This window comes from Scardinius erythrophthalmus (genome assembly GCF_964197995.2).
Source record: "Scardinius erythrophthalmus genome assembly, chromosome: 22".
NCBI lineage: Eukaryota > Metazoa > Chordata > Actinopteri > Cypriniformes > Leuciscidae > Scardinius > Scardinius erythrophthalmus.
In genome coordinates this window covers 7006979-7018753 of record NC_138242.1, presented here as the reverse complement: position 1 = coordinate 7018753, position 11775 = coordinate 7006979, and the positions used below count along the sequence as shown (strand labels likewise).

The window sequence follows — 11775 nt, the reverse complement described above, 5'->3', positions numbered from 1 at the left end:
CAAACATTTGGGCGTCCACCGTGAAAAGTCAGGCCTTTTGGAAATAGGCCATATCAGATTGTCATGGGGACTGAGCTTTGCTCTGGTGTCACTAAAGTGTTTATACAGTCTCTGTAGCCAGCACTCCACTACATCACAGACAGAACAAGAGGGTTTAGAAGTCCAGTGTTCAGTCAAACCATAGTGAATAGCTTTGCGTTTCTAATGTTCCCCTCAAAATGAGGCTCAAAAAGGAAACATAAAAGTTTTACAGAAATAATGTGCCAGGAAACATCAAATTCAATTATAAGTAAACAACTATGATGACAAACACACAAAGTAAAATGAATGTTCAATTACAGACATGCAGATATGCTTTCACACAGGATAAACAAGAAAAAATATGGGTGAGGCACAAATGGCTTCAATAAATATGCTGAAAGGCATGTTTTGGCAGCTTTCAAAACTGTGGTTTCGTAGCTGTGCACTCTAAAAAAAAATGGTTCTTCAGCGGTTCTTCAGGGGTTCTTTGCGGTGGTTAAGGTGCTATATAGCACCACTACCATTTAAAGAACCTGTTAAGCCCAGTGCGGTTCTTCAGCGGTTCTTTGGGGTGGTAAAGGTGCTATATGGCACCATTACCAAAAAACCTGTTAAAGGAGAACTCCGGTCAATTTTAACATTGAGCTCATTTTATTGTACATTTGGAGTGCTGTCAATACAGAGAACAACTACAAAAATCGGTGTTGCCTACACCGAGTTATTCTATTTTTAAAATTTGCACCCTGTTGACTTCAATAGGGCAAGTACTAAACCTGCTTTTAGGCTCTTAACATCCTTGATGTGTCATTACAAGTGCACAGAAAATGTGAGTGATTCCTTCTGAGTGAACACGAGTGGATCTGACTGCAGTAGATGTGAAAGAAATGTATAAAAATGATGTTATTTAAGCCAGCGCAAATACCTGTTTACATCCTGTTTTTCGGTTGAAGTCCAAAGTAATCGATTGCCGAGTTCACGCGCGTGATCATAGGTAACTAAACCTATGCGTGTGAACTCGGCAATCGACTACTTTGGACTTCAACCGAAAAACAGGATGTAAACAGGTATTTGCGCTGGCTTAAATAACATAATTTGTATACATATCTTTTACATCTACTGCAGTCAGATTCACTCGTGTTTACTCTGAAGGAATCACTCACATTTTCTGTGCACTTGTAATGACACATCAAGGATGTTAAGAGGCTAAAAGCAGGTTTAGTACTTGCCCCATTGAAGTCAACAGGGTGCAAATTTTAAAAATAGAATTACTCGGTGTAGGCAACACCGATTTTTGTCGTTGTTCTCTGTATTGACAGCACTCCAAATGTACAAAAAAATGAGCTCAATGTTAAAATTGACCGGAGTTCTCCTTTAAGCACCTACAGTTATTTAAAGGTTCTCTCTCTCTCTCTCTCTAGTCTCTTAGTTTAGTTGGTGATAGGAATAGAAACACAACATTAAAATATAGTGATTTTCCTGAATACAAGGCCCGCCTATATATATTCCAGGGCCCCCACACAAGACTTTTTGACCACAGAAAAAAATAAAATAAAAATTTGTGTGGATGTGAAGTCAGATTGATGACAAGCCTACCGAAATTATGTCACAAACTTCAATAAAAAGCTATATATGAACTGCTTTTTGATATTTGTGTAGGCCTAGTCAAATAATTAGGCTAAACAAATGAGTGACGAGAGAAGTTATGTTTAAAAACGTGTTTAAATTTATACTTACAAAATTTGAAAATGTGTCAAGAACTTGTTGTTGAATTCTGTCATTTTGAAAGTAAAAAAAAAATCATAATAAATAAATATATAATTAAATAAAAACGTACGCGCCGATTAGTGTGCACTGTGTGCATGTCAGGTGCACGTGAGCGAGAGCGAGCGCGAGCGCGAGCGCCGCATTCCTCAAAGAAAATTCTAGAACAACTGCGTCGTTGGACCATTGGACTCGACGTCAACCAAAGCCAGGACGAACAGACTTCAAAAAGAGACAGAAGAAGATATTTTTTTCGAGGTGAGTGTCATAGCACATACTGCGACAGGAATATACTATTAACGTTGTCAGGGGAAACTTTTTATTGTATTTTGCAAACATTTTACCATGTTTTGTGACGTTAATGCTAAGGTTAGCTGACTGTGGAGCCTGACCAACCGTGTTGGCTAATAAAACGTTAACTTGCAGGTTGATTTTTTGCCCAATAAACAAAGCGAATAGCATCCCATTGACGTAAGTTTTAACCAAACATACTGAAACGCCTGGTCTGGCCCGGTCTAACTTAATCGACAAAGCTCAAGCAATAACGTTACACACAGAGAGAGGTGTAACTTAACGTTAGGAGAAACGGTTAGGGATATTTGTTGTTTCACGAACACTGAAGTGTAAGTAAGTGTAACGGGGTCGTTATTTTCTTGACTATCTCTAGATATAACGTTATAACACTCCCGTGTAATAGCCTCTTTATAATATTGGTGGTCTAACGGCTGACAGTTTGTTCCCCCAGTGGCGGGCTTTCGTTACCATGGATACTGTCTTTACCTTTAGTGTCTCTGCTAGTGTCTAGAGTACACTTAAGGTAAATAGGGTACTCAAATTTAACTAATAGATATCACCATGCAACTTTCCTAGTTGATTATTTACATTAAAACAATATTATTTTGTTACAGGTTTTCTAAAATGTTATGTTTAAATATGCAAATGGTATTTTGTATCTAATCAAAATATCTGCTAATTTGCATATTATATTTCAAGAACTGAAACACTGGATTAAGCCAGGTTGAAAATTATTATTTTATTTTGTTGACATATTAGACTATAATGTTTTTACACAGGGAATTTCAGGTATATCTTTTTATTACTTCATAAATCATAATATGGTCAACATGCACAAAATAATTAAATAATGAATGTTTGTCATCACTGGGCTGCAGATAGGTCTATAGGCTTACATTCATCCTAGTGTTGTAATTTGTTTTGTTATTTTCTCCCTTTCTTCAGGTTATGACAGACTTCAAATGTTGGACTTCTGTCCAAGTTTGCCAGTGGTTGAGAGATACTGACTTGGGTGAATTCTGTGAAACTTTTGTGGGTGAGCTTCAAGTATTCTGTGATCAATGCACCAGTGCCCTAACTGCCATGTAAGAACAGTCTCTTACAACAAATACCTCAAACACCTGCAGTATTTCCATGAGAATGAGCCACATTTCTCTGTTGTATGTGGACACAATGGCTGCCAAAAAAGGTACAAAAGAGTGAGTTCTTTACGTGTCCATGTTTTTCGGACTCATAAAATCTCGAGAGACGCAGAGGATTCTGAGAACAATCAGGAGATTCCAGGCACCTCAACTACTTCTAACGATTTCGAGGAGACTTTTGATTCTGAAGAACCAAATATCTCTTTTTCAGAAAAAATATGTGGATTCAGATCACTAATTGAGAGACATTTTGCACTGTTTTGTTTAAAACTTCAAGAAAAGCACATCCTCCCCAAAACTGTTCGGCATACTATTACTCGTGAAGTGAAAATACTCATTGAACTTTTTAATGAACAGTCTAGGGACCTTCTACACTTCTGTCTAGAAGAAACAAATATCAATATTGACAATCATTCAAACTTGAAGTCCTTGGTTGAAGACAACCTCTTTGGGAAGTGTTTTGATGTTGTTGTGTCAGACTATCAGTTTGAGAGATACTGTATTAGCGAGTTTGGGTTAATTGAACCAGTCGAGTATTTACTCGGATATGACTCAACAGGAAGAAAAGAGACTTTCCAGTATATTCCCATTTTGGAAGTTTTAAAAAATATTCTGAAAAAAGATGATGTTTTTCATTATGTTGTGGAAAACCCAGTTTTTGATGGAGAAACACTTAAAGACTTCACAGATGGATTAATTTTTCAGCAGCATCCCTTTTTTGATGGTTCTGAGACACAGCTGCGGCTCCAGTTATATACTGATGAATTTGAAATTGTAAATTGTTTAGGATCCAAAAGGCAAATCCACAAAATTTTAAGTGTCTACTTTGTTCTTGGAAATATTCCTCTGAAGTATCGTTCCAGTCTTCAAAATATACATGTGGCAGTACTTGTCAGAAACCGATTGCTTCAGAAGTATGGTTATGAGCAAATTTTGCATCCTCTTCTTCGTGACCTTTGTGAACTTCAGTGCCGTGGTGTATCAGTTGACATTGAAGACCAGTCCTGCGTTTTCAAAGGCTCCGTGATTTCCATTTGTGCTGACAATTTATCAGCCCATTCCTTGGCTGGCTTCAATACTTGCTTTAGTCAAGGACGGATCTGTCGTTTCTGTCTGTGCCATCACCGTGACATTGGTACCAAAACTGAGGAAAGTGAGTGTATTCTCCGGACTCCTGACACACACCGTAGACATTTACAAGTGTCAGATGGTAAATCCTTGTATGGTGTTACTAGACGCTGTCCTTTTGATAAACTGCCTCATTTTGAGGTTACTGAATCCTTTCCGCCTGACTTGATGCATGATATTCTTGAAGGGGTCATCCCACAGGTTCTGAAATTAGTCTTGCTGAAGCTTACCCGTGAAAGGCTGGTAACACTGGAACAGTTTAATGAACAGCTACAACAGTTCCCCTTTGGACAAAACGATATCACTCACAGGCCTGTTTTGCTGAAGCCATCTGCTCTGCTGCAAGGTGTCATCCCAGGAAAAGCTGTTGAAAAACTAACCCTTTTCCGACTCTTACCTTTTTTGATTGGAAGCTTCATTCCTCAGGAAAACACTTACTGGGCTCTCTATTTGCTATTTAGATCTATATGTGACATAGTACTGGCACCTGTGATCAAAACAAGTTGGCTGAGTCCATTATCTGCTCTCATCACAGAATTTCTGAAGAGTTTTCAGAAGCTTTTCCCTGACAACTTCACTCCAAAGATTCACTTTCTGGTTCACTATCCTCGATTAATCAAACAGCACGGCCCACTGAGAGCACATTGGTGTCTCAGATATGAGGCCAAACACCTGTACTTTAAGCGCCTTTCATCGATTGTAAACAATTACCAGAATATTGCAAAGACTCTGGCAAAGCGCTATCAAATGCGCCAGTGTTGGGAAGCACAATCAACTGGAAACCATGGCTCGGAAGATGTCCCGTACTCTTTAATAGAGATACGTTTGAATGCACTACCCTCTCAGCTTAGAGAGATTATTGCAGAGGACACTGCTGAACTGAGTGAGACACTCTGGAAAACCAAACAAGTGATATATGACAGAGTCAAATACACCACTGGAGACTTCTTGATCCTTGACCTTGTGCATGCTGAGGAAATCCCAGTTTTTTTGAAAGTTTTACATATTGTCAAGTACCACAGTCAGTGGAAATTGTGCGGAAGACTCTACAAAACTTGGTGCTTCTCTGAGCATCTGCATGCCTACGGTGTCCAGTCGACAACTCAGTGGGTGGCCATTACACCTGGGGAGGAAACTGACTTCCATGCCCTTGACGCATACACGGATCAAGAAGACAACCTGTTCATCACACTGCTTCATCGGCCTGTGAGATATACTAAGTTATTTGCAACTTTAAATTGATTTAAGTTTAGGCTAATGATTTGTTTGATTTCAGTGATGAACAGAATCAGAATCTTGGTGTTAGCGATGCAATGTGCCAGTCAAGCTTTAATTTGTAATTAACCAATACCACTCAACCTATTTTACCAATGCTCTCCTGAAAGGAGATTAGCATTTGCTAAGCTACAACATCATTAATTTAGCTCTGACTACTGCAATTGATCAACAGAATACAAATTTATCACAAGATTTTGTCACTCCCTGGAATGTAGCTTTGCCAATCACAATGCAAGGTCTAATTGATAAATTCATAACAATGCTTGCTATTTGTTGAACCCCTCCTTCTTAATTAAATGCTTTCTCGTTTCCAGAACATGAGATAGATGGAGCCACTCTTGCTATTATCTCAGAGAGGATGTCTGAGAGGCTCATTCCGGTCATTCGCAAGCAGAGTCTGTTTCTGGCCCAGTTGGATAAACTTAAAAGCACACCAATGACCAGGTAATCAGAACAGTATCCCATATGCCAAAACACAGCACTGTGCCCACTCTGTTACATTGTAGTTCACCAGTGTTTTACTAACTGTTAATTTGCTAATTTGATTCTATTTTTTGATGGCCAAGTCTCTTATTGAGTTTCCCTTTTCTTCCTCCATTTTTTTCTCTGCAGAGAGAACCCTCCAAGAAACAATGATAACTCCAGCCAAGCACAGTCCAGTCCAGATACCTCTTTAGTGATTCCAACAGTGCTGAGGATGGCCATAGACAGAAGAGATTCTGATCTGAAGAGTGCAAGTAAAACAAAACTACGAAATCTATTGATCCAGACTCTTTTTGACCACCTTAGTAAGAAAACAATGTAAGTTGCTGCTACTTGTGCCTTTCTAGCTTGATTAATGCTTGATTAATTGCACTGCAACCAATACAATACATCCAATACATGATTCTTGCCAGACGTACATAACCAAGAGGGTCATATGTAACTAAGGTTGGGTACCGGAAACGCGGTGCCAATAGGGAACCGGTTCCGACATAAACGGTAGTAATGAGACCGAACAAGAACGAAAATTTCAGTGCATGACTTTTTTATTAATTTTTTTATACCGAGTAGGTACTGGTATCGGATAAAACCCAACCGATACCCAACCCTATTTGTAACACATAGTAGAAATGGTGATGGTCCAGTCGTGCATAGACAACATTTAGTGTGAAAACATACAAACGCTGTTTGTGTAATTTTTTATATGTTTTCGTAAATAAATTTTGACCTGAAATTTCGTTAAAGCCCCTATTCTGTGTTATTGTGGGTATTGGAAGGCATTCATTTTGTGTATGGGTGGTTTGAGATATTTTCCGGGAAACTGAAATTTATTACATATCTTTTTTTAGTTAACAAGTTTTGACTCGTCTGGCTCCTGAACAGTTTAATTAATAATTTTTTGGGGGGCAGCCATTGTTACAGCCTTATTAAAAGGGAGCCATATTTTGCCCATGGGAGGTACTGGTTCCAGTGGTCCTGAGCTTCGTGGCAGTAGGTTCGTAGATACCTCCCAATCTCTTGGATCTTGCGCTCCGCTTGGCCGTTTGATTGAGGATGGTACCCCGACGTCAGACTGACTGAAACTCCTAATAGTTTAAAGAATGACCTCCAGACGCGAGAGATGAATTGAGGTCCTCTATCTGACACAATGTCTTCTGGAATCCCAAAGTGACGAAATATTGCAGAGAATAATAACTCGGCAGTCTTGAATGCTGTAGGGAGCCCAGAAAGGGCGAGCAACTTGCAGGACTTAGAGAATCTGTCTACGACCACGAGTATGCAGGTCATATTGTCAGAGGGAGGTAAGTCAGTTACAAAATCAACTGCAATGTGGGACCAGGGTCGGTTCGGGATAGGCAAGGGCATCAGTTTTCCTTCAGGTAGACGTCAAAGAAACCTTGGCCATTGCGCAAGCGGTACATCCTTGTACATACCGGGAGGTATCCTGGACCATCCTAGACCACCAGTAGCGTTGCTGGAGGAGTGAGAGGGTTTGTTGGCTGCCTGGGTGTCCAGAGCCCGGAGAGGTATGCACAGAGTCAATGAGAGGAATGCGGAGGTTAGATGGAACGAAGATCTTCCCCTCAGGACCTCCCGGCGGAGCAGGTTCATTCTGGGTGGCGTCGGCTATGAGTTCATTGATGTTCCACTGGATGGGGCTGACGATTATGGCTGGAGGGAGGATGGTCTCATCACTTTCAGTAGAGGTTTCGAGTTGGTACAAGTGGGATAAGGCATCTGCCTTGAGGTTCTTTGATCCAGGACGGTAGGTTACGGAGAAGTGAAAGCAAGTGAAGAATAACGCCCACCGTGCTTGACGAGGATTCAACCTCTTGGCATCTCTAAGATACTCCAGATTGCGATGGTCCGTGATTACCTGGAATGGGTGGTTAAGATAGTCGTTGGCGGCGGGCTTGAAGACGGCTGAGCAATGATGCGGACATGAAATTCCCGGCCGCGCCAGAGTCAATCAGGGCTTTTGCTGAAACAGAGTGTTTACGAAAGGTGATGAATACCGGAGTTTGTTTCAGGTTTGTAATTGGGAAAGGTAGAGCAACAGAACTCAATGTTGAACGCCTGGGACGAATGGGGCAATCCAGGCGGAAATGACCCGAGGCTCCGCAGTAGAGACACAAATGATTGTTGCGCCGGCGGGTACGTTCTGCGGGGGTTAGATGACCTGAATCGATCTCCATCGGCTCGGGTGCTGGAGGTGTGATGGGCGAGGAGAATCGTGGAGAGGGTGCAGTGGTAGAGCCCAGGCAAGCCGCGCGATGTTGAGCAATGAAAATGGACCGTTGAATCAGTTTTTTAGCTGTAGGCAGATTTCAGAATTCAGTCCCTGTCGGTATGCGGTCATCAATGCTGTTTCATTCCAGCCGCTATTAGCGGCGATAGTCCGGAACTGCAACGCATACTCAGAAACAGTAGATCTGCCTTGGCGAAGACGAAACAGCTGGTCGTGTACTGAAACAACACTAGACGTTTGGGCAAAAACCACTCGAATATGTTCAATAAAGTTACTCAAAGTCTGTATTGCGGGAACGTCGGCATTCCACAAGGCTTGTGCCCAATTCAGCGCGCGCCCAGTGAGTAGGGAGATAATAAAAGCAATTTTTGCTCTTTCTGAAACAAATTTATTAGCATTTATCTCCATATAAAGTTGCCATTGCAAGAGGAAACCACTGCATTCCTCCTCGCCCGAATATGATGTGGGTTTGGCCATGGGACTGGCGGAGGCAGGTCTGAGGGCTTGCAATGTGTGACTGAGTTCCGCGAGGGTTTCCTGAAGCGAAGGATGTGAGATGGATGATGCAGTAGCGGCGGCGGCGGCGTGCGGCTGAGATGTGGTGGCAGCTTGTGCGGTGACACCCCGAGCAGCCTCTGTCCTCGCAGCCGGGACCTCACGAGCAGGTGGAGCTTGCATTAGTGTGGTCCGGTCTTCTGTCATAAACTACTGAGGAACGTAGACACAGAAGTAGGTTAACAATGTTTATTTGACACGTTGTGCAACTCCACAACACACGATGGCTTGGGGAAATTGGGGGACACTCATACCACAGTCTATACACGGACTGAAACGTGAAAGCAGTTTGAAGGGATGCAGAAACGGGAACAGTCTTTAGAATTCTCACAGCATGGGAGAGGAGTCGAGGAGATGATCCGCTCATACCCCGATGGAGGTGCTCAGGGGTGCCCACCGCGCCCAGCGGCTGCTGGGGAAACAGAACAGATGTTAGAATAATACCACAGGTACTTGCGAGAGGATATCCTTGAAACAGACAATTAAGGCAGGGAACCAGAGTCACGGGTATTGTAAGACGAGACCGGACGCTGGTTGAAAAGTGACTGAGGTTTATATGCAGTGTGCATCAGAGGTGAGTAATGATTCAGTGCTGGTGAAGCTGATTAGAACTCCGGAGATGATGAGCGGGACCAGGTGCGCTGAGTTAATGCTGATTGAGGTGTGTCATTGTCAAGTGACTCCGTGACAATGACAGTGTCGGCCACCACCAAAGACGAATTTTGACCCAGGAAAGCTGTGAAGCAATCAAACTCCTGAGCTGTGAATCAATCAAACTTATTATAAATAATGTTGTCTTTTTTTTTTTTTACTTTTACACAATGTTTGCTGCTTCAATCCAGATGAGTATTGAAAAGTATTTTCCGCGACTGAAAAAGGATGTGTTGAGGATGAATAGCTCCCACACCCCACACCCCACACCCCCCACTCTTTCGCGATTCTGCCTTCTCACACCGCGACACAGGTTTGTGGATCTGAGTGTCGCGATTTCAGTTTCATATCGCATATCGTTACAGCCCTAACCACTGACTGACACCCTATCTGCCTGAGATCATACCTTCCTGCATGTATCTGTCTTGCGTAATAGTAATGACTAATTAGTAGTTAAGGGTAATTAAGAGGAGTACTAATTACTGTGTTAGTAAAGAATGTTTAAAAAACAAAGAAAACATTGGGTAAAAGCATCCACCATGTTATGTTAACCTGATGATGTTTTTTTGTTTAAAGGCCTACAGTTGGAAGCAGCTATTCTGCTCTTGCCTGCACTGTTTAAGGAGGACTCGGGGTTGCTGTTTGAAGTTGAGGTGAGCCATGAACAGTTAACTACAGTGTGTGGAGCACAATCTAATCAAAGCACTGCACTTATTGCCCATTTTGTTGTGCAAATGATTTCAATGCAAACATTAGGCCTAGTTTTTTGTTTGTTGGTCTACACAAACTATGCCATCAAAGTGCAGAGAAAATTACATTCATTTTCAGTTAATGGCCAAAAGTATTTGAGCAGTTGTATGACAGGAGTTAACATTAATTATAAAACGGATAGTTCCGGTCCTTGATTCTGATTGGTTGAGCCGCGTTTGAAGCCGTTGTAAATTACTCAACAAACATAACACCTGTGACCGCATTACATTAGTGTTACTGCGCAACTGCTGTTTGTTACTGTCTTTGTTGCTCCATGTGTTGATTGGCAACCTCTGGAACTACATTGCTTGTCTGAGGAATAAATGTGATATAATGTTATATTTTTTTGTTGCTGGTGTTTATTTTATGAATAAAATAAATATTAAAATGAATATTTTTATGGAGTAACCGTTTTATAAAAGCAATAAGCCCCTTGAAGCCGTGTTTTACAGTGAATTTAGAACAGCTAAGGGGTTTTTAGGCACTCCGCCCCTTAGCTGTTCTAAATTCACTGTAAAACACTGCTTCAAGGGGCTTATTGCTTTAAATATTTTTAAGGTTTGCCTTTCAAATAAATATGAGAAGATGGTTAATGCTATTATCCCCTCTCCCCCAGGGCCATGCTCAGACCTGCCCTCCTGACACCCCAACACCTAAAATGGTGCTTAAAGGCTGCAAGGAGGGTCATCCCATGCAGTATGGCCACATTGTGATCATGTTGGATGGCCAGTCAATTACAGAAGAGAGTGAGGACATCTCGATGGCACTGGGCCTCGTCCTTTGTGCGTATTTTCTGTTTGGGATCCAATATCCTAAAGGACTGAAAAAGACAATGACCTTTTTGGAGTGCGTTGTTTTAAAAATGAAGGATACAGCCGGACTTCCTGTCACGATTAAAAGGGTGTACAACTCAATCTGTGCATAGACAGGAGTCTCTCTCTCTCTCTTTTTCTCTTTCTGGGCCTCCTTCCAGTTCCAATTTCTATTTTTTAGGGTATACAACTCAGTTAGCAAGTGTTGTTGATGTTTTTATTTGCAACTGAAAGAAATTAATTAAACTATTTTGAAAGTGTATAATGTGTAATGTATTTTGTTTCTCAGTAAGATTTACAGGATTTTGAATCTTTTAAGCCACGATTTGTTAAGAAATTAATTATCCATCTTGTAAGTAATTGTCATTTAGAAGCATATTGACTCATCAATTGTAGTATCTGGCATTATAATGGGCCCTACTACCTCAAATGTAAAAAAATAAATAAACATAAATGGTTCTATATAGCACCATTTAACAAATGTGCTATAAAGCTTCTTAAGTGCCATATAGTACCAAAAGAGGTTCCCCTATTATTACGAGCCAAAGAACCACTGTTGGGTACTGTTGAGCACCATTTTTGTTGAAGCAATTATAAACAACCATGGTGCTATATGGCACCTCTTATGGTTCTACATAGCACCATTTGACAA

General features: G+C 41.2%; 1 protein-coding gene across 1 annotated transcript; it reads left to right on the top strand.

Annotated features, from left to right (window-relative positions):
- Nucleotides 1-1412: 1412 nt before the first annotated feature.
- On the top strand, nucleotides 1413-11382 carry LOC308682607 (uncharacterized protein). The gene is made up of 4 exons (XM_081352438.1): nucleotides 1413-2040; nucleotides 3022-3112; nucleotides 10138-10214; nucleotides 10928-11382. The coding sequence occupies exons 2-4, from the start codon at nucleotides 3025-3027 to the stop codon at nucleotides 11234-11236; spliced, it is 474 nt and encodes a 157-aa protein (XP_081208564.1). The 5' UTR covers nucleotides 1413-2040; nucleotides 3022-3024; the 3' UTR covers nucleotides 11237-11382.
- Nucleotides 11383-11775: the final 393 nt, after the last annotated feature.

Coding starts and splice junctions, on each gene's coding strand:
- LOC308682607 (XM_081352438.1), top strand. CDS start 3,025: ATGACAGACTTCAAATGTTGGACTTCTGTCCAAGTTTGCCAGTGGTTG. Junction 3,113..10,137: donor ATTCTGTGAAACTTTTGTGG/GTGAGCTTCAAG, acceptor TTTTGTTTAAAG/GCCTACAGTTGGAAGCAGCT. Junction 10,215..10,927: donor GGTTGCTGTTTGAAGTTGAG/GTGAGCCATGAA, acceptor CCTCTCCCCCAG/GGCCATGCTCAGACCTGCCC.